This window comes from Streptopelia decaocto, assembly GCF_964273445.1.
Source record: "Streptopelia decaocto genome assembly, chromosome: 18".
NCBI lineage: Eukaryota > Metazoa > Chordata > Aves > Columbiformes > Columbidae > Streptopelia > Streptopelia decaocto.
The window spans coordinates 904,247-931,944 of NC_138673.1; the positions used below are offsets into that span (position 1 = coordinate 904,247).

Genomic DNA, 27,698 nt, shown 5'->3' on the forward strand with positions numbered 1-27,698 from the left:
CTGCTTTATCCAATATCCTCATACAAAACCTACCACCGTCCTCGGCTCACGTTGTTATTGCACCTTTTTCAAAGTGCAAGGAACATTCTTGCCACAGCTCAGAATTGCAATTTATTGACCGATAATAGTACCACAGCAAACTACAGAGGAAGGTGAAAGGGGGTTTGATCCCTTTCAAGAAAAGACGTTGAGGGGACATAGTTGGAGTAAGACTAGATCAGCTTTTACTTTCTTCTACGTTAAGACTGTTCTTTGCCAGGACAGACCCCAGCAGCTCCACAGCCCAGGGTCGGTCACTCCGGCTCATGCCAGGCTGCAGGAAGAATTTGTCAGAGATTTCTGTCACACCCAACGGTGCCTTGGACATTCTGGACTAAGGGCAAAAAATGATGAGAAAACACCTTTATTTGATGTGGACACTTTCTTCATTCCGTATTCAAGAAAAACCTGAATCAGGGCATTAAAACAAGCCTAATTGGGGTGCATGACAGCTATTGCTGCTTCACTCAAAGGCACCATGAAATTAGTAGATTTTCTCTGGAAACCGATGTACATTTTTTTTTTTTTAAATAAAAGAAAAAAAGGAGAGCAAGAATAAGCACTCATTCCAATTCCATTCCAGTGCTCTTTCTGTGTAGGTTAGAAACTTTTAATGGAGGGTCCAAAACCTGGTTTTGAGAGTAAAGCTTACTGAAACAGAGTGTATATGAAATTGCCTAAGCTAGCAGTTGGTTTGATTAGGAGTTATACTCTGGATAAATGATTTTGCTTTGCTTTGCAATATTGGATAATTTTCACAGATCTGAGACATCTTTTAATGAAGTTCTTTTATCGCTGGATTCCATCTCACTGAAAAGGCTTCATGCAAACTGAATTGAACAAACGACGGCAACCGTGCCCAAATATTTCAGGCAGTAAAAGCATACACACAATAAAAAAACCCCCAAAAATAATCTCAGCAGCTTCTCAAGTCCGAACTTCCAGACTTCTGGGGAATCCTCAACGTTCAGCATTAAAAGTCACCAGATGCTTCTTCTACAGGATACAAAAACAATGTGTTAACAAAGTGGAAAAGGACACGCTATAGCTCCCTGTTATCTCGTGTGATTACAGGTTAGGCTGGGAAAGGGGAACTGATAACTCTGGTATTAGTCCTGACTGCTCTAAAGACCTTGCGGGATCCCTCCTCGACTACAAGATCCTACAGGTCTCACTTCTTCTGGCACCATGGAGATGGCATTAGCACAACCGTGCTCTGGCACACTTTCAAGCTGATAATCCCGTAGCCCTGTGGAGAATGTAAGGAACCGTCCTCATGGAAACTGGGAGCTGGCTGCAGATGGAGTTGTCTGAACTCTTAATTAATGATTGCTGCTAGCTGCACAGATTTGCTCCTTCTCACAGCCTGGATATCACCATGAGAGCATGGCAGGGCATGACTGCCAGAGCAAGGGAAAGATGGTGTTTTGTCAGGAAAAGGCATGGCCCTAAGGCACTGATCAGTCTACGTTTCCCAGGGAGAGTCACTCTTTCCTACACCTTCGGTGACAACCAATGACAGGACAAGGGGCAATGGGTTCAAACTGGAACACAGGACGTTCCACTGAAATATGAGAAGAAACTTGTTGGGGGTGAGGGTGGCAGAGCCTGGCCCAGGCTGCCCAGGGAGGTTGTGGAGTCTCCTTCTGTGCAGACATTCCAACCCGCCTGGACACCTTCCTGTGTAACCTCATCTGGGTGTTCCTGCTCCATGGGGGGATTGCACTGGGTGAGCTTTCCAGGTCCCTTCAACCCCTGACATTCTGGGATTCTATGAAGAAAAGCCGTAAACCTCAAGAGTTTCAAAAATCCTGAAGGCAGCTGAGAGAAATACTTTAAATAGAGACAAAAACTTTCCTAGCAGAAATCAAACACCACAGTTCTTTCCATAAAGTGGGAATGTCTATTCAAGCCCAGAGCTGCCTTTGGCCTGACCGGCATGTGCTGACAGCCTGCTCAGAGCTGTGCAAAAGACAAACCGACCATCTCGACAGAAAGACCAGCCTCCCGATCCGGGCATCCCTTCCCACTCGCAAAAGAACGAGCATCAACAGTGAAGAGCTAAACTGAAAAGTCTGTTAATGAGAAAACTCCCATAGCAGTGCACTGCACTGGGTCCGTGTCAGAAAATCCACATGTTGCAGGAGCTCCTCACAGTGGACCAGACGAAAAATGAGTAACGTGCTAGATGTGTACCTGGCATGATGTTCAAACCAGGCAGCTCTGTTTTAGAGTCTCGGGGCCTGGTTATCTCACATGTTATATTTGCAGGCAAAACTTCTCTATTTGAAGCTCATACCTTGCTCTGTAACATCCTCAGTCATCTTTGACTTCCAGGCTCTCAGGTCCAGCTTTGGGATCCGGCTGCAGCTCACGAAGCCCCAGGGGTATCTGTTAGCCTGGAAGATATGTCTTGGTACTTTAGAGATCTTGGTGTTATCACATATTATTCGTGACAAGGAGATTTTGGCCAGTGCACAGCGCTGCTGAGGAGTGAAAACCCCTTTGTTCTCCCACCAAAACCTGCAGGAGAAAGGAGAAAACACAACAGATTTTTGCCTTCTGGTTTCTTCATGTTCAAGACTCCCGCAACATTATTTCCCAATAACACATTTCTTTTGCCAAGAGCAAATTTAAATTTATGTTATTTAAATCAAGAGCCCTGACTCATCGGCTGGATAATTTAACTTGCTTTTCTGCCATGGACATATAATGAAGATGCAATTGAATTAAAGTTTTGCCTGGTGTTTCCTCAAATGAGGCACAGCCACTCTCAAACAGAAAAGTCCGCACATACTGAACGCAGACTGTGGTTACATCCACATGATTGCCATGCTGGAACCAGCCCTATAATTATTGTCTTTAAAACAAAAGAGTTCTTACATCCTGCCATAAGAACAGGATTTCTACATGTGCAGTAGACTGTTTGCCTTTAAGTTCCTGATACTGGGGTTTGAGCTTGCATTTCTTCTGCACAGAAAACTTCCTCAGAAACACTGGTCATGATCCCATTTTCAGCCAATTTTGCTAGTAAGTACAGGGACTTAGATTCAGAAATGCAGCTTGAAATGGGACACGTAACTCATTTCTGCACCTGATGCCTCTGAGCAGCTTCAAGGAGGAGGAGGAGGCCTTCAGGTATGTTGAAAGCACAACACTGCTCAAATGACTTTGTGAATTTGGCTGGAAAGCACAAACACTGCTACATGTCACACCACAGGGTTCCAGCTCAGAACTGGGGTGGAAAGGGGAAATAGTGAAAAATCATCTCTAAGACCCCTGAGAAGTGCATAAGACTCTGTGATGGTGCAAAGTTGTGTACTGCAAACTCAGGAGATGAAAGGTCAGAAGATGTTTGGCTCTTGCTGGGCACAGCAGCCCAGAAGGAGCGGTCCCATGAAGGGGACAGGGATGCTCCCAGTGCCAGGGAAGCAGCTTGGGCTGAGCTGGGACTTAGCCAAGAGAGAACAATTAATTTCTTTTACTCCCTGCAAAGGCTGGAAGTGTGTTAGTCCTTCAGCAGTCCAATCTGCAGGCAAACGTTTAAAACTCCCCAAAGCACAAACCACCACATCAACAGATGTTGAGCATCTACCATCAGTGTGACCCCTTTAGGCTGACTAAACCTACCAGTTTTTTTCCTAACTGGTGAAGTCAATCCATCTAGATCCTGGTATTTTCCACCTTCAGAGCTGTACCTGCTTTTCTTGTTAAGGTATTTATATGTTTCCCTTTGCTGGAGTGAGCTGATGCTTGAACACACAATACCATGGGTCCCCTTGAAACCACCTCTCTGAAGGAGGAAAAGAACTCAAACATTCACACTGAGTGTGAACCATCAACGTGGAGGGGGACAATCCAATTTGCACGAGTAGTGACTGGCAGTGAATGGGCTGAGAGTGAAAACTCTTGGCTGGGAAGGGATCTTAGCCTAGGATTTCAACCATCATCTAGCCAGGCAATAAGAAAGGAGGAGTAATGAAAAAAAAAGCAACAAACAACTGGAACAGTTTCCAAATCTGCATAGAGAAATCTGCAGAAACTGCAGTCTCCCTCTGTCCTTTGGGGTTTGAATACCCAGCTCATCTCTTACCTGTCCCCATCACGAACGTTCCTGAACTGGGTGCCAATGAGACAAGCCATGAGCGGCCCAACTCTGCCTCCAGTCACGAAGGGCTCTGCCAGCGCCCCAATCCAAATGTCAATGTTCTTTGGTGTCCCGTACAGCTGTATGAACTTCTTCGCCAGCTCGTGATTCCTCAACACTTCAGCAAGTGCCTTCAATCCAGAAGGTTGTGAGAGCCCACAGAATTGCCTCCAGGAGTTATAACCTGCAAGTGGTTGGATATCAGAGCAGACAGATCATTGATAGGGAGAATTCAGAGAAAAATGTACAGGATATGGTGTCTGGATGACACCACTATCAAAAAATTCAAGGAGACTGATAATTTGTTCTATCAGAAAAAGGACTGGGGGGCTTTTTTGATCTTACTACACCATCATCACCTCCACAGGTTGTCTAACATCAAGGAGCGCAGTAGCACTTGGGGGCAGGCTGAGACCCAAAGGAGCTAAACACAAATTCGCACTAGAAATACACATCGTTTCCATTGCAGCAGATCAGCAGTCCAAGCTATGAATTCAGGATTTGTGCTTGCAGTCAAGTTCTGCACAACAGTGTTCCGAGGTAAGGCATGGGAAAACCGTAGCGTTCTGCCGCAGCACAGGCAGAGCAACCTGTGAGCTGACCATACACCTGGGTGTACGGCAAAGCCTCTGTCAGGGCTTAAAACCTGTGAACTCAGCAGTTTTCATCACAGTTTCCAAGCGCTTCTATTGCTTCTCCCAGGACGTTACTGACTCAGCAGCTCCAGGCACTTACATCAGCCTAATGACACTGTTGGGCAATGACACACCCAGGAGCCAGTTGTAAAGTCCTATCAACAATCTATTTCTCAAGACCAACTTGCAACGCCATTACACTGGTTTTGCATCTCACAGAGCCCTGAGAATGGTTCTGACATGCTTTTCTTTCTGGGACATAGTCTTTACAAAGAAATTATGATGAGATTTTTTCCTCACATATTGCGATCTGCTGTTGCAGTCACGTGTGGCTGGGCTGGACAACTACAGATGCTTGGAGAGAAGCCACAGAGGACTTTTGGCCCTAATTCCACTCCTGCAAACTTGTTGCTGAACTATTTTCCCAGTTTGGCCATTTGAACAACAATGCAAGCATGTCAGTTACTCATCACTTGACACCTGTGCAAATACCCCATGTTCTTCTGGCTGTGTGTCTCCTTCAGCTTCACCCAAGCTCTGACTTCATTGCTCAACCTCCCACCCCCTTACCTATGGTTGTACAGAGATGATGAAACAGCTTGTGAAAGAGTAATTTCAGCCAAGCATTGGCTGGAGATGTTCCTCCATGTTCAATCACAAGAGTGCCTGATTTCCACTTGTTTTTCTTTGGAAGAGCTGCTCCCACAGCTGACTTACCTGGAAGGCCATGATCTCTGCAACGTTGCATGTTAAGTGCAGGTAAATCAAACCCAATCCTTTCAACCTGCTCAAACATCCGGTCCCGGAGCTCATCCACCACCATTTGCTGCTGTGTCATCAGCTTGGCCTGATTGGCCATCAGGCTCCGGAGAAAGGGGTCGATACCACCTGCAACAGGTACACAAGGAGTTGTGAGCAGTGCAGGTGGCAAGTGGATGTGTTAGAGGCTCAGCAGAGCTGAATGCAGCCTGTATTTAATCATAAGCATCTGCTACAAGAGAATCAATTTTCCTGCACTTAAAGAATTAAAAAGAAAATACTTTCAATAACTTTCTTAGAGTCTACAGTAATTAAGCAATCAGACCGCATGCTTCATGATAAAGCGGATCACATTTGACTGCAGAGAACAGCTCTGTTAGGAAAAAATCTGACTGGTAGTAAAGGTCATTTAATACATTTAATGCAAATTGCTTTTAAGTTTACTTGAAGCAGGAGCTCATCCAGAGAGGGAAGAAAAGGCTGAATGAAATAAACTTGCACTGCAGAGGTGAAAGAAAGGCTTTACCTTCTTTAATGATCCTCCAGACAGCAAAGAAGGCATTTCTGAGTAGAATTTTGGGACCTATGGGCTTGTAATTTTCATTTAATCGGTCAACAGTTGGGGGAACTGAGGCATGAGCAAAACGAAAAGCCAAGGTGAAGACATTGGATATTCGAGGATCCGCAGACTCATTGTAGCCTCGGTAGCGAGGAATCAGTCTCTGGAAACTGCTTCCCAACAGAAGAGGCAGGTAGTCCCTGTAGGTTATAATCTAGGAGGAAACAAGGAAAGCGTGAATCATTAAGTGCTTGGCCATCAGTTTCTTTTGAAGCGAAGTTACTGTTTGTGTCTCAGACTACAGGAGCTGTTACCCGAACTTCTTTGGTGGGATTTATGTAGGAGATTTTGCTAGAATAGATGGGGAGCGGAGAGACTGTCCAGGGCCATCAGACCTTCACCCAGCCGCTCAGGCAGTCTGGTGAGGACCTTTTATGGCACTGTTGAGTGACATTCTTCTTTCTTCAGCTTCATGGCCTTGGTTCAGAGCCTTTTCCACACCTGGCCATTGTGCCATGCCACAGGTGCTGCAGCTCCAGGTACAGACACAGGCACTGTAGGCCACTGCCTGGGCTCCTGGAGCCGTGTGTGGTGGGATGTCTACACTCTCTAGCAGTGACGAGCTTTGCTTGACTGTGCAGCAATTCGCATGAGTATGAAAATGGGCCAGAACTGCTCCAGCAACATCAGGATGCACAGACACTGCTTCTGTCTGACCCACGCTCATCCTTGGTTTGTGCAGCAGGATCTTCTGCCCTTTGGTGCTGAGGACTTGGCACTCAGGTATCCCCGGACATGCTCCTCCTTGCCTCAACTGCTCAGCAGGCCAAAGCAAGTTGAAAACCTGCCAAACACACCCAGATATTCCCTCCTTGTCCTACTGGTAGAGGCCGTTCCCATCAGCCAGGCAGAACTGCATTTCCCCCTCCCTCTCACCCTACATGCTTCAGATGACAAAGTCAACAGCGTTGGCACAGATGATATCACCACCTACGGGCAGCTCTGTTAGTACTCCCATGGTAGAGGTTTCCAAACCTGACCTCATGTCTCTTTGAGATCTTGAGGAGGCTGCACAATATAGCTTAAAGAATTAAGTTCTTTGTCAGTGAGTGAAAATGTCTTAATTGTTGGAAAATTGTAAGAAGATTAAACCATTGATCTAAATGTGATGATGGAGACAATCCTTTTAGTACAATTGTTTGAGTCTCTCCACACTGGTTTACTGAACATGTTTATTCAGCAGCACTATAATATTTAAACTTTTGGTTTTAAAAACTTAAAGTTTTTTATACTCCTGCGCTTCTTTCATTTGTTTGTTGAGCCAGCTCAGAAGATGAGTTTCCGATTAGGTTTGACTAAGCTCTGCTTTTGTAAATCCCATGTCTTCTCCTCTCACAGGAACCAGCCTTTTCTGCTGGCTGTGAAACCTCATCTGGCTTTGAAGTTGGTCCTGGTCCAAACCAGAGCTGGACAAGAGACCCTGAGAGATCCCTTCCAAGCGCAGGAATATTTCTGTGCCCCTAGGATCTCATTCAGGGTGAAGTCTGCAGTGCAGCACAGTTCTGAGATGCTATTTGTCCCAAAGCAATAAGGACAGAGAAATGTCATGGCTGGTTGCACCCACCAGCACATGGGGTTTCTGGAGGAGACTCACAACCCAGAGGAATTTTAATCGAGATCTCCAGCACCATTTTGACATTTCTAACCTGGATTAGAAAAACTTTTTACTCTGAATTTTCTGTCCCCATGTTTCTCAAACAAAAATGTGCAGTTAAAAAAACAATTCAGAAATTTAGTAGTAGAGGGACATCAAAGGTTCAGTGAGATCCCTCTGTGCTTGTTATTTCAGATATCTTCATGTGATTTTTCTTCGGATGAAAGGGGTTGATGGAAAGAATTTGGCCATTTGCACCCCAAAATACTGCACCCTTTGGACCCCCCCACACTAACAAAGCCCATCACATTAATTCTGTGAGGCTGCAAGACCAGGCAGCAGAGCCAGGACATACAACATGGTGGCTGGTACCTGGATCATGGCACCCAGGATCTTCCGTGCCTCCTGGTAGAGCTTCTCTCCATTCCAGTGGGGATTTAGTCTCTTCAGCTCCCCAGCCAGGCGGTTGTGCTCCCGCACGAAGAGCGTGTGCATGCACGCCAGCCCCAGCATCTCGTTCGCTCGAGAATCACCTAGGAGTACCACAAGTGAGCAGAATTGTACTGCCAATGACCTGCCTGGGCTCGGTCGCTTCCCACTGAAAGAAGGCAAATGTCACATTGGGAAACATGCACAGGGAAATTTTTAGATGTCTGGATATCTGCATTGTGAAGAAGGTGGGTAAGAAAAACACAGTAGGAGAAGGAAACCAGGGTCTGGGCTCCAAGGGTTGGAGAGCACCAGTGAAAAGTCAAATTTCTGCTGAGGTAGCAAAAGCCAACATGCCACCATGGCTGGGCTGAGCATCACAGAAAGAGGAGGAAGCTTTTTTTCAAGTAAGGGCAAGGAGCATTAACTTAAGAAGCTAAATACAAGTAGGTGTTCTCTCAACTCCCACATCCATCTCACAGCTCAGGAGAGAAACGAAAATGGGCAGAGGCAGGTGAGGATGGCCAAGGGAGCTCTGTAAATCCCACGGCAACCTTCAAACCAGCTGAGCCCTTGGCCAAAGCAAGTTGACAGTCACAATCAAGCTCTCTGGTGAGTAAAAGGAAAATGAGTCATAACTTGAAGGAATAAATTACAAATGGCCTCACAATGAAATATAAAATGATTCTTCAAGCATCTAGGGCAGGAAACCCAAGAGCAAGCAGGTGAAGAGAGTATAAAGAGGCACTCAGCGAAAAGTAAATATATCGTATTTAGTCCCCTGGTCACATAGTAAATAGAGGGATTTGCTCTTGCGTTCTGCACAGAGCCCTTTTCATTTACTGTCAAAGGCCATCTGTAAGTGACTTCGGAAGAAGAAACAAAAGCAGCACTGTGAGGTTTCCTCGAGCAGATGGCATCTACCCAGGGCTTCCAAAGGAGCTCCAGCAGGAAATCACCGAACCCTGCCAGGCAACCGCACACATCAAATTTCCCCAGTTCTCAGGGACCGGAAAAGTCACAAATAAGACACTGAATATTCAAAGGAGCTTCCAAGTCAGCCTGAACTGTTCACTGTAGATTCATTGATGGTTATGTACCCAGAAATGGAACAGCAACTGCTCTGGCAGACCGTGAGCTACAGGGTCCTGGAGGCTGGGGGCCCACCCTGGGAAGCACCTGACACGTTGGCCCATCCTGCTCCTCACTGGGCCTTTGGCCATGTGTCCTCTGTGACCTTAGAATCACAGAACAGAATCACAGAACAGTTTGTGTTGAAGGTCCCTTCCCAGCTCCCCAGTCCCCCCCTGCCATGAGCAGGGACATCTTCACCAGCTCAGGTTGCTCAGAGCCCCGTCCAGCCTGGCCTGGGATGTCTCCAGGGATGGTTCAGCCACCACCTCTCTGGCCAACCTGGGCCAGGCTCTCACCACCCTCAGGGCCAACAATTTCTTCCTCATGTCCAGTCTGAATCTCCCTCCTTTAGTTTAAAACCATCACCCCTTGTCCTATCACAACAGGCTCTGCTCAAAAGTCTGTCCCCGTGTCCATGAGAACCTCATGTCTGTCTGTCCAACCCTCCAGGGATGGTGACTCCAGCACTGCCCTGGGCAGCCTGTTCCAATGCCCCACAGCTCTTTGGGGAAGAAATTGTTCCCACATCCAACCTCAGCCTCCCCTGGCGCAACTTGAGGCCGTTTCCTCTGCTCCTGGCGCTTGTTCCTGGGGAGCAGAGCCCGACCCCCCTGGCTCCAAGCTCCTTTCAGGCAGTTCAGAGATCAGAAGGTCTCCCCTCAGCTCCTGTTCTCCAGCTGAACCCCCCAGGTCCCTCAGCCGCTCCCATCACACTTGTGCTCCAGCTCCTCACCAGCTCCGTTCCTTTCTTTGAATTATGTTTTGTTATGCTCCATTTTCTACTTAAATACCAAAGCCAAGCAATTCCATAAATTAATCAAAGCTGGTGGAATATTTCTGCTCTGCATTTCAGGGTTAGACGTGCCAGCACCCAACTTACCTGCAAGAAAGCAAGGGATGTTGGCTCCCTTGCTGACTATAAGACACGGGTCCTTCTGCATGCTGGCAAAGGGCATATATGCCCTCCCGCTGTCAGTGAAATTCCGGTTCACAGCCAGCAAGCCCAGCTGGTTGCTCTGATCCCTCAGTCTGTTGGCCAAAGGCACTTCACTGCCGTACACCACGCTGCCATCCAGAAAGGAGGTGAGCGCGTTGATCTGATCGCGAATGGCTCTGCCGCTGGTGCAGGCGGGAGCCGAGCGGAAGAAAGGCAGGCAATCTTTCGTGTTTTTAATCCGTGGGTCGTTGGGTGGGATCTGCAGAAAGATTAAAGAATAATTAATCACCAGTTCATGGGTGTAGAAACTCCACGTTGTGATACTACAGCCTTAAAAAAAGCCAGGCAGGAGCCATCTCAAAGACAGTCCCTGTGCTAGATAGTGTGGAGATCAGTCATAGATCCCTGATATGAAGGGTCAGATTGACAGCAAAGGTGCTATTTCAGGCGTCCAACTCCCAAATGTGTATGAAAACCTGGAGATGCCTAAATTTCCATAAAGTCCTATGTATACCTAAACTTTTTCCCCTGGACATACCAGATTGAATCTTAGAAGCTCATGTTGGAATCTAGTGTCCATATCTATGTTAAAGGGAGTTGTAATCCAGAACTTGTGTCCCTGTCTGCATTCTGAAACGTATGTTGGGCAAATACTCAGTGATGCTCCATCCCTTCACAGTTTTCATTGCAAGAACACACGGGTACATGGGAGAGCCAGAGCTGCAGCACAGCTTCAAAGGCAGGAGAGCTGCAGGGTGGACGTGTACGTCATCGAGCATTTACCGGCGCTAAGACTGCAATGTCAGTGCCAGGCTCATGTCTTAGGTACTATGGACAGATGCTCGTCACTTCCTTGCCCTGTTCACTGCCGAGCATTTGAACATCAAACACACATGGATTTGCTGGGGTATTGACACCCATCAACTCCTGTTTCTATAACTTGGGTATCAACCATGTTGCCTGGGCAGCAAACCTCCAAAGAAAAGCCATATCACAGAACCACAGAACCCCAGGCTGGTTGGGTTGCAGGAGCTCTGCAGATCCCCAGCCCAGCCCTGCTCACGCAGGGTCACAGAGCAGATCACACAGGTGGGTCCAGGCAGTTTGAATGTCTCAGAGAAGGAGACTCCACACCCGCTCTGGGCAGCCTGGGCCAGGCTCTGGCACCTCCCAGCAAACAAGTTTCTGCTCATGTTCACATGGACCCTCCACTGAGGGAGGGGATTGAGGGAATCTCCCTTGAGGCAGATGGGTAAATGATTGAAAATGGGGGAAAGATTGTCCCTGACATCTGAGGCCAGTCCCTGGGACCCAGCACCACCACCTTACAGAGAGCAGTCTGACCCCCTTGGCCTACTCTGGAGGATGTCCCTCCATGGCCAAGGACCGGGAGAGCCACCAGCTTCTCCTGTCCTGCTCTGCCCCGGCTGTACCTTGATGGGAAAGCAAGGGGGCTGCTTGGCACAGCTGGTGTGACAGTCCACCCCGCCACTGAAGGTGACTCTAGCTGGGGTGTCTGGACTGAAATCCAAGTCGTGGTCAATAAACTGGCCCCACTGCATGAACATGAGGGATCTCTGCTGGTCCATCCTGAGCTGCCCGGGGGGGAAGCGGACGATCTCGTTTGACACTCGTCGCACCTGCAGGGGGTGAAGGCAGAACACGTGCGTTAGGAAATGACTTGTACAAATGGGTGCATCAGTTTGTAGGGTCATCAGCAAAAATTCATAAGTCACTAATTCCTTATACTTCACAGCAAAACCCCAAATCTCTGTCTGTGTCGGAAGGTGTTACTGAGCACTGTGCAGTTCTGGCTCCAGCCATGTTTCTGAGCCTCCAGGCCAAGAGCAATCCCTTGATGAACACATGCAAGCAGCAAAGCAAAAGCCATACTGAATAGCCTGGGAAAGGGAGGCGATAGATTTTAAAAGACTGCTTTGAAATAGAAGAATGGGGGAAAAAAAAGCCTTTGGGATTTTCTGAAGGTTTTCTCAGTAAATTCCTTCTAGTTACTAGCATTTGTGTAATTCTTCACAGTTCCAATGCTTCTTGGCCAGCTACACTTTTTGCATGACCAGGACACTCTCCCAAAGCCTTTTTCCCTTCCCATCCCTCTCCCAGCCATCTCAATTCCTCCACCAGTTCTTCCTCCACGTTTTACGACAGAAAAAGTGGTCAAAACTCCGCTCAAGCCCTGACACTGTGCTGTAGAACAGAGTTAGGAAGTACGGTGAGAGCACAAGTGTGAAGCACACAACATGGAAATTCACAGGGCTACTCATTAGCTCCATTGTTGCACGAAGACCAAGGGATCAGAAACCTCATCAAATTGTCCTTGCTCCCCTCCAGGTTCCACAAGAGCCACATGAACCCTCACCCATGGACCCACACACAGAAGTTCTAGCTGGATATTTTTTATTCTGGGGATTGACTTGTTTTATCCTCTTGCATATTGCTTTTCAGGAGGCAATTCAGGTGACAGCCAGCTCCCACAAACCAAAACAAAAAAGGTGAGTAAATTACTTGGGCTTAAACTCACTTAATTTAAAAGAACACATTGCGTAATTATTTCTTTATCCTGCACTCTGCAGTAATCAGATTGATTTTCCTTTGCTTTTCCTGCAAGCATGGGAGTTGGAAACAATTTCTGTTAGATCACCCTGGAAACTCTTATATGATCAACCTGAAGCTGGTGAATTTAAATTCCTTCTCCTGATCAGCAGCTGGTGGACATGCCCGTTGACGCCTGTGACCCACCCAAAGAGGGCAACCCCGAAGCCCTGGCACCGCACTTCCAGATGACTGAAACCATTACCAGTGGGAAGGGGAATCCAGAAAAACGCTTTCCTTCCGTCCACCCGTGCGGGACTGACACGCCATCCTCGTATTCTGCTGGCAGCCATCTGACCAGGGCTCTGTTGGACGCTCCCAGCGATGGGTTCCTCCTGTCAGAGTCAATGAAAGGACAGCAAAGCATCAGCGTCATTGGGATCCTGGCAGGGTGAAGAGCTTGTGGATACAGATAGAGCCAGGAACCTTGGTATGGGATCCCACAACGATGTACAACAGTCAGGGGGCAGCTGCAGCCCTGTGACCCTGTGGGTGTGGTGTTGCCAAGTGCTATTAATAGCAATAAGCCTCAGGTTTAGTAATAACAACAATAATTATAAGGCACACTAAGCCTCAGTTTCTCCCAGACAAGAACTCAGGTTGCTGGTGACTCCTTGTGTCATCCAGCCTGAAGAAGAGCCCTCGACCTCAGACCATGGATGGAAAACCAAGGACAAAGCTGAGCATCAGAGAGAAGAGGTAGACACTCCCGTTCATTTTATTGTATTACCAGTGACCTTTAACAGAAATGGGGATTTGGATTGTGAGCGTTTCTATGCTGTAATTGGACTAAGTGGTTACTGTAGTTTGATTAGACCATTAAAGCCTCAATTAGACTAATAATATATTTAATTTGGAGTGCATGTATAAGATGTTTTCTCTGGTAGCCTGTCATACACTGCGGTGTAACACTGTCCAGGGCTAATCAAGGCAGGGACACAGAGCACATGGCAGAGCTGAGCCCACCTTCTCCAGGGCTTTAGGTGTGATGGACCATCCTTAGCCCAGAGCCCAGATCCTCCTCCCAAATGAAGCCACCACTTTCTTAAAATGGAAGGAGGCTGGTTGCTCTCTCCCTGCTGCTTATGCAGATACCTGAAGGCTGAAGCATCCCCTGGGCAGACGTGTCCGAACTCCTTTGCCTCAGGTGCTCCCAGAAGATGCTCTGACTACCAGGTATTTGGAAATAGGGGAGGGATGGGGAATGCTCCTATGCTGTCCCTTTTAAAACACTCCATTGTTTGTCACACCTTCTCTTTCATTTCACTGGGAAAGCTCTGCATATACTGCGAAATAGTTTTTGCATCCCACATTACAGCCATGCCCTTCCCTCTCCCCAGCCATGGTACATGTGCAAGGTGATCTCCCCCAGACCATGTGCCCCGATTTGCTCCTTGGCACACCGTGGGGCATGGAGATGGCCAGATCATGCCCCAGTATGGATTTGGGTCAGGAAGCCCTTTGAGACAAAGGGGCAGAGCCAGACAAAGCCCAGGAGAAAGCAGAAAGATGCAGCCTGATGACAGAGAACCTGGGCCGGAGGGGCAGTCCCCAGCGCAGAGCTGTTTGCATTTTGGCCAAAGAGCTACCTCATGTACAACACCAAGAATCCTCAAAGCAAGACTGGAATTAAAATCCTCACACATCTAGGAAACAACACTGTGGGGTGTAAAACCCTACAGAAGGCATCCTAAATGGATCATCCTTGGGGATATGGGTCTTGTTCTACTGATGGAGGATGCATCCATCCATCCATCCATCCATCCATCCATCCATCCATCCATCCATCCATCCATCCATCCTCCTGCAGGCACAGCCCCCTCACCTGTTGTTGCACTCGCCAGTGATCGTTCGGTAGCCATCAGGAGCATCACAATTTATGTGCTTATCCTGCTGGTCGCATCCGCTTGCCTTGAAAACCATCCCCAGCTGAGCCGGTGTGAGCAGGTCTGTGGGGTAACAACACAGAATGAACGTGCAGAACGAGCTGGCCCTGCTGGGCTTGCGGTGCCTCCCTGGCTCAGGAAAACTTTTCCTTCTTGTACCCTTGAAATGGTTCCTTATCATCTGGAAAGCCCAGGGGTTGTCATTTAAGGTCTCCCCGCTCACAGATGTGCTGAGGATGCTCTCTCAGAGCAGCAGATTGCTTTTTATGGTTTGGAAAGAATTAAACCTAACAAAGTTCTGGTCAGATCTTATTTATAATTACGTGTTAGGCCTGTGCAGCAGCAGAATTGTTTTCTAGCAGTAGCTTTTTCCTTCCTCTCCCCTCCCTTTTTATCTCCACCATAAACTGCGCACAGCTGCAGCCCTCCCAGTGCTGTGTTACAAGTGGTGTCCCCCTGTGAAGTGGCCACCGGTGCGTGTCACCACTGGGCAGACCTGGCTGGAGAAGACACCAGCAGGTGGTTGGGCAGCACAAGGGGACGCTGCCTTTGCATTTCCACCATGCAGACATCCCCATGCATGGGAGACAAGTGGCCCAGTTCAACCAGCAAAGCCTTCTTAGAGCAACAAGACTGGGGAAGGGACTTGAACACAAGACCTATGGGGAGAGGCCGAGGGGGCTGGGCTTGTTTAGTCTGGAGGAGAGGAGGCTTAGAGGTGAGCTCAGCACTCTCTAGAACTACCTGAAGGGCAGTTCTAGCCAGGTGGGGATTGGTCTCTTCTCCAGGCAGTCAGCAATAGGACAAGGGGCCATGGGCTTCAACTCTGCCAGGGGAAATTTAGGCTGGAGATTAGAAAGCAATTCTGTGCAGAGAGAGTGGTCAGGCATTGGAATGGCTGCCCAGGGAGGTGCTGGACTCACCGGCCCTGGAGGTTTGTAAACTGAGATTGGACATGGCACTTAGTGCCATGATCTAGTCAATGGACTGGAGTTGGACCAAGGGTTGGACTGGATGATCTCTGAGGGCTTTTCCAACCCAGTCGATTCTGTGATTCTTGGCTATTGTTGCTGGCACACCTCGTCCTGAGTCCTTGGAGGTTCCCTGGTCACTGCTGCCACCAACAGTCGGGGTCACAGCATGGTGTAGAAGCCACTGCAGCCTCCTGGGCAGGCAGATGAGAGGTGGCGCTGGGTGACCTGGCACATCTCTGGATCGAACCTGGAGCATCGCTCCTGGATGGAGGGGCTGGAGCTCAGCCCTGCCTCCCTCTTCCAGCTCACCCCTCACTGCAGCGATGCTGCAGCACCCAGTGAGGTGTGTCCTGGCGTGTCAGCATTGTGTTGCAATGCTGGGCATCCCCATGAGTTCATCTCTATATGGCAGGAGCCCTCCCCATGCCGCCCTGAACTGTTCCTCTTGCTGCCCCTGATTTGCCTTCTGCTCAAGAGAACTGGTCCAGCTGGGAGGCCAGGAGTGCCACCTCACGGAGGACACGGATGCATCAAGACACAGCTGAACTGTCCCGTCATGTTGTTCTGTTTTAGTCTCCGTTTGTGCCTTTCTCACAGCAGCCTGTTCCCCATGCAGGGCAGCCTGGCAGTGACTCTGACCATTGCTAGTCGAAGTCTGGCAGCAAAACTGCTTACTTCGGGGCTGAGCTGTTGTGAGTCACATCCTCTGGGTTTGCTCATTGTCTACTCAATATTACCTAGAAAAGCCTTGCAAGCTTTGACCCATTAGTACATTAACCACTATATTACAGAAAGAACCAGAGAAGTGCACAACACACTTTCATTAACTAATAAACCCCCAAATATTTTTTTTAAGATGGAAAGAGAGCACAGAAAAATAATTTAAATTTGCCTCACTGCAGTCACCTGGCAGGGATTTGGCCCATCACAGCCCCTTTCATTCCCCCCTCCCCAGCCCCACACAGCCCCAGTGACCAGGACCCAGAGGTTTCTCCTCTACTTTCCTCCCCACAAAGTGACATCCCTACCTGTGACATTGAAGTCCCCCCTCACAGCCCATCGCAGCTTCTCCTTGAGTAGGGTCAGGGTGGTTTCCATGTAATCTGCAGCCCGAACGGCAGCTCGAGTGCCTGCAACCGGCTGTTTGAAATATCCCAGCAGCTCTGTTGGGGTCAAGGCATCATTCTGCAGGTTCTCCTTTATGCTGCAAGGGAGAATGAAACAAAATCTGCAGGACTGAAAAGGGGCAGGGCCAAGAGTCCCGCAGGCTGCACACCCAAGTGTTGGTGTTGGGGGTTTGACTGGACAGCAGGTGCCCACCCAGCTGCTCCACCGGCAGGACGGGGTGGGGGAAATGAGATGGTAAAAAAAATGGTGGGTCAAAATAAAGGCGGTTTAACAAAGCAGCAGCAAAGGCTGCAAGAAGAAGCAAAGGAAAACAGAAGATTTATTCTCTACTTCCCAGCAGCTGGCAATGTCCAGCCACTGTCTGAGAAGCAGGGCTCCAGTACATGTAGCAGTTGCTCCGGAAGACAAACATCAGAATAACGAATGCCATCGCTCCTTCTCCTTTCTCTCAGTTTTTATTACTGAGTAGACATAGAATGAAAAAATAGCTTCAGTTGGAAGAGACCCTCAAGATCACCGAGTCCAACCATAACCTACCCCTGGCACTGCCCCATGTCCTGAGAACCTCATGTCCGTCTGTCCAGCCCTCCAGGGATGGTGACTCCAGCACTGCCCTGGGCAGCCTGTTCCAATGCCCCACAGCCCTTTGGGGAAGAAATTGTTCCCAGATCCAACCTCAACCTCCCCTGGTGCAACTTGAGGCCGTTTCCTCTGCTCCTGGTGCTTGTTCCTGGGGAGCAGAGCCCGACCCCCCTGGCTCCAAGCTCCTTTCAGGCAGTTCAGAGATCAGAAGGTCTCCCCTCAGCTCCTGTTCTCCAGCTGAACCCCCCAGCTCCCTCAGCCGCTCCCATCACACTTGTGCTCCAGCCCCTCACCAGCTCCGTTCCCTTCTCTGCACTCTCTCTAGTATTCCAATGTCTTTCTTATGATGAGGAACCCAAAACTGAACACGGTATTCAAGGTGCAGCCTCACCAGCACCAACTACAGCGGCACAATCACTTCTCTAGTCCTGCTGGCCACACTATTCCTGGTACACCGTTTGATATGGAATGTCCCTTTGGTCAGCTGGGTCAGCTGTCCTGGCTGTGTCCTCTCCTGAGATCTTGCCCACCCCAGCCCACTGGTGATTGGGGATGTTGGAGACACAGCCCTGATGCCGTGGGGCTCAGCAGCAGCCAAAGCCCGTGTGTGTTATCAGCATCTTTCTGGCTGCTGACACACAGCTCAGCACTGTGGGGCTGCTCTGGGGAACGTTAACCCCATCTCAGCCAGACCCAGCACAGTCAGGCACCCCAGCTCTCCAGGCGTGTTACTGGTCTGAGCTGGCAGCACAGAGAGAATCATCTGTCTCCCTGCACTGCAGCTGGAAGGGAGCGGGGCTGTTCCTGCCACCCTGGGCAGAGGAGCAGATGAGCTGCAGGAGGGAATCTAAAATAGCCCAGATCCACCTGCCAGAAGAGAAATGTGAGATCGTTATATCCTTGAGGCAACCCAACCTCACCCAACTGCTCTCCAACTCTCGGACACCCGCAGGTGCCAGTGTCCATGCAGAGGTCCCAAACACCCCCAAGTCACCCTGTCCCAATGCTGCTGGAGCCTCCTCTCAGATGGCCCCAAGCTGGTGAGATGTTTCCAAGGACGGCTGCTGAACGAGGGTGTATATGGGCTGGTAGGAAGCCACGTGCTCCCAAACCATGGTGGTAAAAGCTGGGCTTTCCTGTCAGATCCCACAAAACATCCTCACTGCAGCCTGCAGCGGTTTGCTCCCTCCGTAGTTGGTGAACCACTGGAAACCAGCAGGAGCCTTTGCTGGCTCCGCTTCTCCTTGGAAAATCCCTGAGAAATGGAACAGAGCCAGGAAATTCTGAGCTGTGAGGAGCAGCAGGCACGGAGAAGGACAGAGTTACAGCTCTTAGTGACCCAACAGACTGCAGATGAGGTGTGAAAACAGGGCGAAGGCAGGTAAAACGCTGATGACAGCCCGCCGTGCTCTGCAGGAGCTCGCACCCTCGCAAGGAAAAGCCGGCGATGCTGCAGCCCAGCCCCGCGCTCACCGGTCCCGCGTGCGCTTGTAGGCTGCGTCCACCAGCCGCCTGGCCTCGTCCACGCTGCTCCGCAGGGACGCGTCCCACAGCTGCTCACGCAGACCTCGGCAGGGGAAAGGGAGGAGAAGGTCAGAGAGCTGGACCCACGCGGGAGCATCCCTGCGCTGCGGCGCGTCCTCTTCGTGCCTCCAGCACCCAGGGATATTGGCACGGCAGTGCTGGAGGCAATTGCTGCTGTTTGCTGTCTAGAGAGATATCTGTATATATATGTGTGTATATATATATATTCCTCACAGGAGCCTGAAAGAATCACTCCTGGGCATGGAAATGATGGAAATGGTGACTCCATCAGTAAAGGCTTCAAACAGGCGTTGTGAGGGATGGAGGCATCGTCCCTCCTGGTGTTTCACAGGACAGCAGTTGTTATTTCTTCAAGACGTTTTGCAACCTCAGTTGATGTGACTCATCACATTGCTACGCCTCCAGCCGTAGCTGCCTTCAGCGAGCCTGCAAGATACCACTGACTGCCACGGAAAGCATTACAGGCCCAGTATTAGGAACTCTTGTCTGCTTTTTTTTCCCCATCACTGTCTTTACTCCCATTTTTTATCCCACCTTGGTTACAGCCACGTTGCCAATACACCTTACGGTGAGTTTGAATCCTTCCCCCAGCTGAGCTCGTATGTATCCCCTACACCTGAGGGCACAAGGACTCACATTTCCCCACTGCCTGCCCCGGTCTGACCTGCAGCCCCATGCGCCCACTGCTTCCCCTCCAGCCCGGGGGGCTCCCAAAAATGAACTGTGTCCCCATCGTGGCTGCGGGTCACAGAACACGAGGGAACAGCCCTGGTGGGGTCCTCTGAGTGAAAGTGTTTTCCTACAGCTCCCTGGGAAGAAGAAAGCTTCAGAAATCAGCACAAATGGGATAAATATCTCCAAATTCTCCCCAGATTCTTTAAAATTTCTTCCCTCATCAACCCCCATTTCACCTCTTTGACAATCTTGATGGGAAAAATTATTTCCTGGACCACAATTTAAGACAAAATAAAAGTCAGGCATGTGCTTTCCATAAGGATTTTGCATCATAAATTAACAAGAAGACATCTCTATATGTTTTGGAGCAGTGATTCAGGGCTGGCAAAGAGCCGAGTGTCTGCTCCATCCCCAAATTCCACAGCCCTGGTGGCCCTAATTCACCAAACACTGCAGGAGCTGAAGCAAGATCACTTCAAAAAGAGACAACAATTCATTCCTCCCTCCGAGAGCAGGACCCAGCTCCCCTAAGAAGAAGAGAGTTCACTTTTCAGTCTCCATGGATTAACAGGGGGATGCAGTGAGGAGCTGCCGCTGGCGGCACCGCAGCCCCGCGGCTGCACCGCGGCGCCGGGAGAGGCGGCGCTCGCAGCCCCACACGGCTCTGAGAAACGACCTCTCCTTTAACGTGATTTTAAGAAATCAGATAGGACGTTAACTGATATAAACGTGAAACAGCCAGGATTGCTGCCACGGTAGATACAAACTGACCATGCTCCTTCTGACACCTTGTCTGCTTACAGAAGAATAATTTGGGTTCTCCTAGACTTAACTTGGTCTTTCCTACTCAGCGCGTAAAACCCCCTGACCTGCAAAACCTGGGAAAAGGCCAATACCATAGGAAGAAGATGCAGATGCCCGGAGCAGGCTGAGGAACACCAGCAACCCCGGGAAGATTTCTGCCTTCATCCCTGTGAAGAAATACCACAAGTGAAGAAAACCACGGAGCCGTGGGTCTCCCCGGTGGCGCAAAGGTCAGTGCCCACACTGCTGATGGCTCGTGTGACGGGGTGTCCCCTTCCCCATGCAATGCCCCTCAAGAGTGACTGTGCTGCCTGAGGGGCCCTTGGGGGGACATGGAACAGGAGATGCCTCCTGTCCCGGGGACATCACTCATGGGGACAACCCAGCCCAGAGCAGGCACAGGACACGCTGCCCACTGCAGACAGCAGCGCCGAGCGTGCAGGAGAGTTCGTGCAGGGGTTAGTGGAGCTGCTGCCCGTGATCCAGCTGTGGGGAGCGGGCTCAGGCAGGGCAGCGTGGATCATCCTCTACACAGAGACGTTTGGGATGCTTCTGCCCAAAGCTGCCCCCCTCACCTCCTAAGGCTGCTGCAAAGCAACCAGCTCTATCAGAACGAGCCCAGAGCTGGGGGTTGCACCCAGTGAACATCGCTGAGCACCCACCATGTTGCTGCCGGCAAAGACAGCCCGGGGTCCAGCCTAAAATGCTGAGCTAAACCCTGGGGAGAAGCCCCTGGTGACAGCAGCAATGTGGTGGAGCCACATCCTCGCTGTGCTCCAGCCGTGCACGGTGCTGGAGCCCCGAGCAGGGCCGGAGAAACTGCTGCATAAGCAGGGGGAAGCGCAGACCCCGGCCAGACCCTCCGAACACGGCCCTGTCCCCCCCACGGTACAGACATGAGCACTCCCCAAAGCAAAGGAAAGTGTGCGCTGGGCCAGGCTCTCACCTGCAATCTGCTGCCGTCCTCCCCACGGCCCCGCCGCGCTCGCGCTTTTATCTGCCGTGGGGTGTTATCTGTAGCCAGTGCCTGGCGGGGCTGACCCACGGGAACTCCCCCACGGGTGTGGGAGGCCAGGGCAGCACAGCACCCACCTCCCACCCAGCACCCACCTCCCAACATGGGTCCCCCCTGCACCCACCTGCACACACAGCCTGATGCTCAAGCAGAGCTTCCCCAGTTTTCCTGGGGGGAGAGATAAAAAAACAGCACTTTGTCATGGTTTGAGAGCCTTGAACGCCTTTGGGGGATGTCTAACAGGGACAAGGTTGCTTCCCCCATGGTGTTCTTCATCCTTTTCTGCTCTTAAAGGTGAAAAAATAGATGTCTTCGTATCCACCTATAGAGGCACGAGTTTAAAGAGGTGTCTGCTCTGCTCAGTACTCCCCAGCTCAGCCCCTACTCTGCCCCGTGGCCCTGTTGGGGTCTGGAAAGGTCCCCAAATGCTGCTCTTTGTGCCTTACACGTCCCTGCACAGAGAGGAGCAGCAGGAGGCAGCTGGACCATGGGCTGGACAGGCTCCACCAGCCTCCACGTGCTGATTGTGAGCACGGGGCAGTTCAGGGAAGGTCTTGCCCAAAATGCCCAGATTGCCACTACACCCTAGGAGCTCAGCTGGCAAAGCATCACCTCTGACCCTGGCCAAAGCTCCTCTCCCTGTCCGAGTGAGATCCAGCTGGTGGATAAACGCTTGAACGAGGCAGAGTAGGTGGGATACCAGCTGATGGGGAAATGAAGTCCTGGAGCACGCTGCGTGCAGAGAAGCAAAGGAGCTGCCCACCAGTCCTGTCCTTGGCTCACAACTAACTGCCCATCCCAGGCTGGTTGGGTTGCAGGAGCTCTGCAGATCCCCAGCCCAGCCCTGCTCACGCAGGGTCACACAGCAGATCACACAGGGGGGTCCAGGCGGTTTGAATGTCTCAGAGAAGGAGACTCCACACCCGCTCTGGGCAGCCTGGGCCAGGCTCTGGCACCTCCCAGCAAACAAGTTTCTGCTCATGTTCACATGGAGCCTCCTGTGTTCCAGTCTGTGCCCGTTGCCCCTCACCCTGGCGTTGGGCACCATTGAACAGAGTCTGGTCCATCCTCTGACACCCACCCTGAGCTATTGATCCATTGATCAGATCCCTCTCAGCTTCTCTTCTCCAGCTCAACAGCCCCAGCTCTCTCAGTGTCTCCTCATCACAAAGATGCTCCAGACCTCTCCAGTAATTCCTGCCCACTGCGTTTTTCCTTGTGCAGCACAAATTGGTTGGTTTAACAGCACAAAGCACAGAAGCCTCTGCCTGGTGTTCCCCCAGGGTCAGTTAAATCAAGGTCTATTAGCGAACTCCAGGCACCACAGCGGTTGTGCCGTGACTCTGCAGGTGTCCCCATCTCCAAATCCGGCTACTTGAAGGTGCAGCCGTACCCTTAACACACTGTATGGGTATATAAATGTTGTAATGAGAATCTGCAAAGCCAATTACAGCTCTTGCACTACATCACAGGTGAGGCTGCACCTGGAGCACGATCTGGTTTGCAGACCCCTTGTCCAAGACAGGTTTGAGGGACTGGAGGGCCCCACTGAGCACAGGACACCAGAGGGTGCTTGGTTTGGTCAGCCTGGGGGCAGAAGGCTCAGCAGCATCACTGTTGGCTTCAGCGGTCTCATGGGAGGGTCACGGAGCACACAGAGCTGGAGTCCTTCCCAAAGTGCACAGTGAAAGGATGGGAAGCAACAGGCACCTGGTGCTGCCAAAAAGATTCCCATTAGATGCAAGGAAAACAACCATGAGATGTGCAGCGCTGGGACGGGGCTCAGAAAAGGGGTGGGATCCACATCCCTGGACATAACGCTCGCTCAAACAAGACCCCGAGCGACCTCCCCGGCGGGTTTCCGAAGCCGTTACCTGCGCGGCTCCTCTGCCGCGTCACACAGCTCACCCGTTGGGAGAGGACAAGGAGTTCTCCAAAGGCTAGTGAGACAGTTAGTGCATATCTGTGCTGATAATTGCATTTCACAATTAGGAACTTGCTTAATTGCTCTCAAAACTGCTTCAGAATGCAGGATGTTTTGAGAGGTGCTTCGTCTGTTGAATGTTCACTTTACTCAGAGACCGTGAACCTGCTCCCAGACAACCGTGTGTGGGAAAGGCCGCGTGTCTGGGTGATTCTCCTGTTGAACACGGACCCAGAGCCCGGCCTCGTACCGACCACCTCCACAGCAAAGGAGACCCCGCGCTGCTCCTCGCAGTGGGGGAATGAGGATCTGACGATGCAGCAATAGCTCCTGACAGCACATGTGCCATCAACACCTGGGACACAGCATGGCCACCAAAGCAGAGGGTGCAAACCACACCTAAATTATGTTTGCATTTTACAGTTTTGCATAAAGAAATTGTTAGATTACAGTAGATGAATATCTAGCAATTCAGGATATGACATCTGGGACACTTTTAAAACCTTTCCTGTAAGGACTCCATTCTGTTCAAAGTAATTTTAAGACTGGGGGTCTCCAAGAAGAAATGTTCATTGCACTATATAATATGCAAATAGTTTGTTTTGCTGCTAGATCCCGAGTTCTGAATACTAAAGCTGTGTTTACATGTTCATAACTCTGTCTTTATAGGTGTTGAATTTTATTTCAACAGACAGCATTAAGTTTTACATTTCTTTCGTTATGCTAAAATCCACCTGCCATTTTTCTAGATGATCAGTAAGAATCGGCAAGTTATTTTCTTTCTTGTAGTCTTTTGCATTTCGCTACCACAGCCTGAAGGTCTCAACCCTTTCTCAAGAAGACTTTGCTGTAAAGCCTGCGCGGTGCTGGGGAAGCAACTGAACAAGCGTGACTGCGAAATGATGCGTCTGTGTCCATCACAGCAAGATCTGCAGGGAGCGGAGACAACGGGCACCTCCTGTCCCCGGCTCAGCGCAGGGAGCCCCAGGAGCGAGGGACCCGGCCCGACCAGGCAGGCCCCGAAATCTCACAGGTGCTGCTTTTCTTCCTCGGGGTTTTGCTCTTTAGTTCAGCCCCTGGTGAACGGACAAATGCAACGACAGTTTATTGCAAAAGACCTTGAACAACTCGCTTGGGAAACTCCAGCTGCTAAATTCAGTTAGAACGGCAACCAACTTCCTCCAGAGCAGGGCAAGCTGGAGATTAATTACTGGGTTGCTGATGACTCTAATTGCTTAAGCCTGCTTCAGAAGTCACGGGAACTCCTTACAGTATTCAGAGCTGCAGCAGCTTCACTGCTTCAACACTTTCAATCCACCCTTGCCCCGAGCCCTGCCCACCAGGGCATCTGCAGCACTCCAGAACATTCCTCTAAGGTGCAGCAGCTTCCAGTCGCTCCCGGCCGGGGAATCCTGCAAATCCCCACAAAAGCCCACAGGGACTTCTGCGCCTTGGCTGGATTCGCAGAGGTCAGAAGTGCCGCCCACACAGCTGACCTGGCATTTCTTCCCGTGGCCTCCGCAGAGCCCCAGGTGACGCCACAGGTCACAGTTTCAGGTGTCCACATTCCCACTGATGGGACTCTGAGGCATCAACCACTCCATGAGTCGTGATGGCAAAGTACAGAGCCAAGACCTGTGCTCCGACCTCAGAGCTTTGGGGGTTTCCTTATTTTTTCCCTCTTTTACCCAAAGCATACTGAAAAATGTAAAGAATATCATCCAGCTGAACTGTTCCAGCTGGCTGAGAGGGGAAACCACCTTATTCCTTCTCCTTTCTTGGGGCTGGATGTCGCAGACAGCAGCTTTGTTCCATTCCAGACGTCTTCTAGGCAAACAGGCGGAACAACTGCAATACCTGAGGAAAGCTCAGCCTGTCTCCAGCATCTTCAACCCTCTCTTGCCGATCAGAGACCACACAGGGTGGAGGCCCCACAGGACTGAGCAGCTCCAGAGGGTCTACACAGGATGGGACATCGAGCAGCCCAAGACTCGTGTGTCTGCTGCGGTGACGCTATCAAAACCAACACCAACAACAATGGCATTCTTGATAATACACATTTAGACCTTCGCATAGGGCAGCAGTGCCCAGAACAACCCCAAGCTGGGAGACACAGAGGCAGCAAAGTCTCTTCTCCAGCACAGCCCTGATCCAGGGCAGTTCATCTCTTGGGTAAGAAATGGGAGAAATCCCTTGTAACGACCTCTGAGCAGCTGCTGGCCGTGCTTGGGCAGGTCCTGCTGGCACAAGGTGTGCCTGGACTCCCTGAAGTTGTATCAGATGTCTAGGAAGCCTGAAGTGGACTGTGGATTCCGCCTACAAGATCGTTGTGGTGGGGTTGGTCTCTACCGGCACCGTTTGCTCTGACAAAGCAGATTGTCGTTGCGGTCTGTCACCCCAGCGCAGCAGGGGCTGCAGCAGAACACGCAGTAACTGCGGAGAGTTGGTCTGTCCCAGCCCGCCTGCCCTGTCAGCACAGCCTGAAAAGCCAACATCGGCAAGGGACACGCGGATCTTGTCCACGGGTGTGTGCTCCCAGCCCGGCCCGAAGGCAGATCCCTGTGGAGGAGCTAATTAAGAAACAGAAAACACCAAAGTATCTGAAACTTAGAATCATTTTGGTTGGAAGAGACCTCCAAGATCATTGAGTCCAACCATAACCCACCCCTGGCACTGCCCCATGTCCTGAGAACCTCATGTCCGTCTGTCCAGCCCTCCAGGGATGGTGACTCCAGCACTGCCCTGGGCAGCCTGTTCCAATGCCCCACAGCCCTTTGGGGAAGAAATTGTTCCCACATCCAACCTCAACCTCCCCTGGCACAACTTGAGGCCGTTTCCTCTGCTCCTGGCGCTTGTTCCTGGGGAGCAGAGCCCGACCCCCCTGGCTCCAAGCTCCTTTCAGGCAGTTCAGAGATCAGAAGGTCTCCCCTCAGCTCCTGTTCTTTTACTTAAAAAGCAAATGCTGTGCCTCTAACAAAACCTGTCAATGACCTCTTGAATTTTGCTCTAGCCTAAAAATGAAATCACCAGGGAATGAAACAGGGTGGTTGGGTTGTAGGCATCGCACATGATGCTGCTCTCACTGCTGTGTCACATCGACACAAGCTGGAAGGGTGAGGGGACAGTGTGGCTGCACCGCTGCCCTGCGATCCCTCCGCAGAGGTGTTAGTTACCGCTTCACCCCGTGCTCCCGGGGAAAGCAAGATGTGCAGTTCCAGCCAGCTGGATGATAAAGGCAGATCAATACTAACATGACCATCTGGACGGTCAAAGACATAATACTGACATAATTAGATCATAGCAAAATATAAAGGGCCTTGGACAGATTGTGTTGAAGTACGTTTCTCATAATTGTAAGGAGTTATAGCCCAGACTCTTGAGAATGGTATCGTGGGCTGGATGACCACCCCCAAGTGCATGGGATGTGTGAAGGTCCTTGGGCCTGGTCTGTGAATGAGTGGGAACATAACTGAAACAAATGTAACATCAGTGTGGTGCGTTTTTAATAACAATTATTGGAAAAACATCTTATGTAACATCTTAGTCCAGGCCTGTACCTGTAAATCCTATGAATTTTCAATGGCTAACAAAGCCTCGGCCTGGCTCAGCTCTCTGCTCGGCCCAGCTCTGCGCTCCTTCCTGAACAAGATCTCTGTCTGTGTGTGCATCTTTGCCCGCATCCCTGTGTGCGTTGTTCTACTCGCCGCAGCTCCCCCCTGCACACCCAGGAGCACACACACGTACACGCGACACCAAAGCTACAGGAAGAAAAGAGGCTGTGCCGGTCCCCTGGGCTCGGTGACACCCGGGCAGCGCAGCGGGGCGAGAGCAGGTCCAGCTGAGGTCTGCACGGGGTACAAGAGTACAACAGCGTGTAACCACACCCCAGTGCTTCCTCCTCCAGGGTTAGGTCTCTGAAACAGGAGACACAAAGACTTCCCAGCCCCAGAGAAAGCAGCTTGCGCCACGGCCACAGGAGAGGCAAAGCCCCACATGGGTCCCCGAGTGACCGGTACCATTCTCCCCTCTGCCCTCCCCAGAAGAAGCATCAGTGAATCTTTTGCTTTTTTAAGGAAAATGTATTTTTGTGAAAATAGACTTTATTATAATAAAATCTGATATTAAATAAAAACATACTGCAACACCAACACTCGCGGACACTGTGCTGGCATCATTCACATACCTCACGTAACTGTCCTTCTCAAAACAAGTACCGCACTGAAACATGCAACGAAAGAGACACTGAAAAGGATAGAAACCAT

The 27,698-nt window shown here is 50.5% G+C and overlaps 1 protein-coding gene and 1 long non-coding RNA gene across 2 annotated transcripts; one reads left to right on the forward strand and one right to left on the reverse strand.

Moving 5' to 3' along the window:
* Positions 1–98: 98 nt before the first annotated feature.
* Positions 99–20,685, reverse strand: LOC309447575 (myeloperoxidase-like). Its single transcript, XM_082068338.1, has 13 exons — positions 20,590–20,685; positions 18,947–19,040; positions 16,792–16,967; positions 14,729–14,852; positions 13,109–13,238; positions 11,727–11,933; positions 10,237–10,552; positions 8,166–8,326; positions 6,107–6,353; positions 5,539–5,709; positions 4,133–4,370; positions 2,339–2,562; positions 99–1,035 (listed from the first exon to the last, which is right to left on the reverse strand). The coding sequence occupies exons 1-13, from the start codon at positions 20,660–20,662 to the stop codon at positions 1,013–1,015; spliced, it is 2,184 nt and encodes a 727-aa protein (XP_081924464.1). The 5' UTR covers positions 20,663–20,685; the 3' UTR covers positions 99–1,012.
* LOC309447577 lies at positions 20,598–27,586 on the forward strand. Its single transcript, XR_014185634.1, has 2 exons — positions 20,598–20,727; positions 24,275–27,586. It is a non-coding gene; the product is annotated as an uncharacterized lncRNA (long non-coding RNA).
* The last annotated feature ends 112 nt before the right edge of the window (positions 27,587–27,698 follow it).

What these genes read in the sequence shown, in the direction of transcription:
- LOC309447575 (XM_082068338.1), bottom strand. Translation starts at nt 20,662, where the DNA reads ATGAAGGCAGAAATCTTCCCGGGGTTGCTGGTGTTCCTCAGCCTGCTC. An exon ending in CTGGATTCCCCTTCCCACTG is followed by an intron (nt 11,934 to 13,108) that starts GTAATGGTTTCA and finishes CACCCCCTGCAG; the next exon opens with GTGCGACGAGTGTCAAACGA. An exon ending in CATCCCTTGCTTTCTTGCAG is followed by an intron (nt 8,327 to 10,236) that starts GTAAGTTGGGTG and finishes TGGTACTCCTAG; the next exon opens with GTGATTCTCGAGCGAACGAG.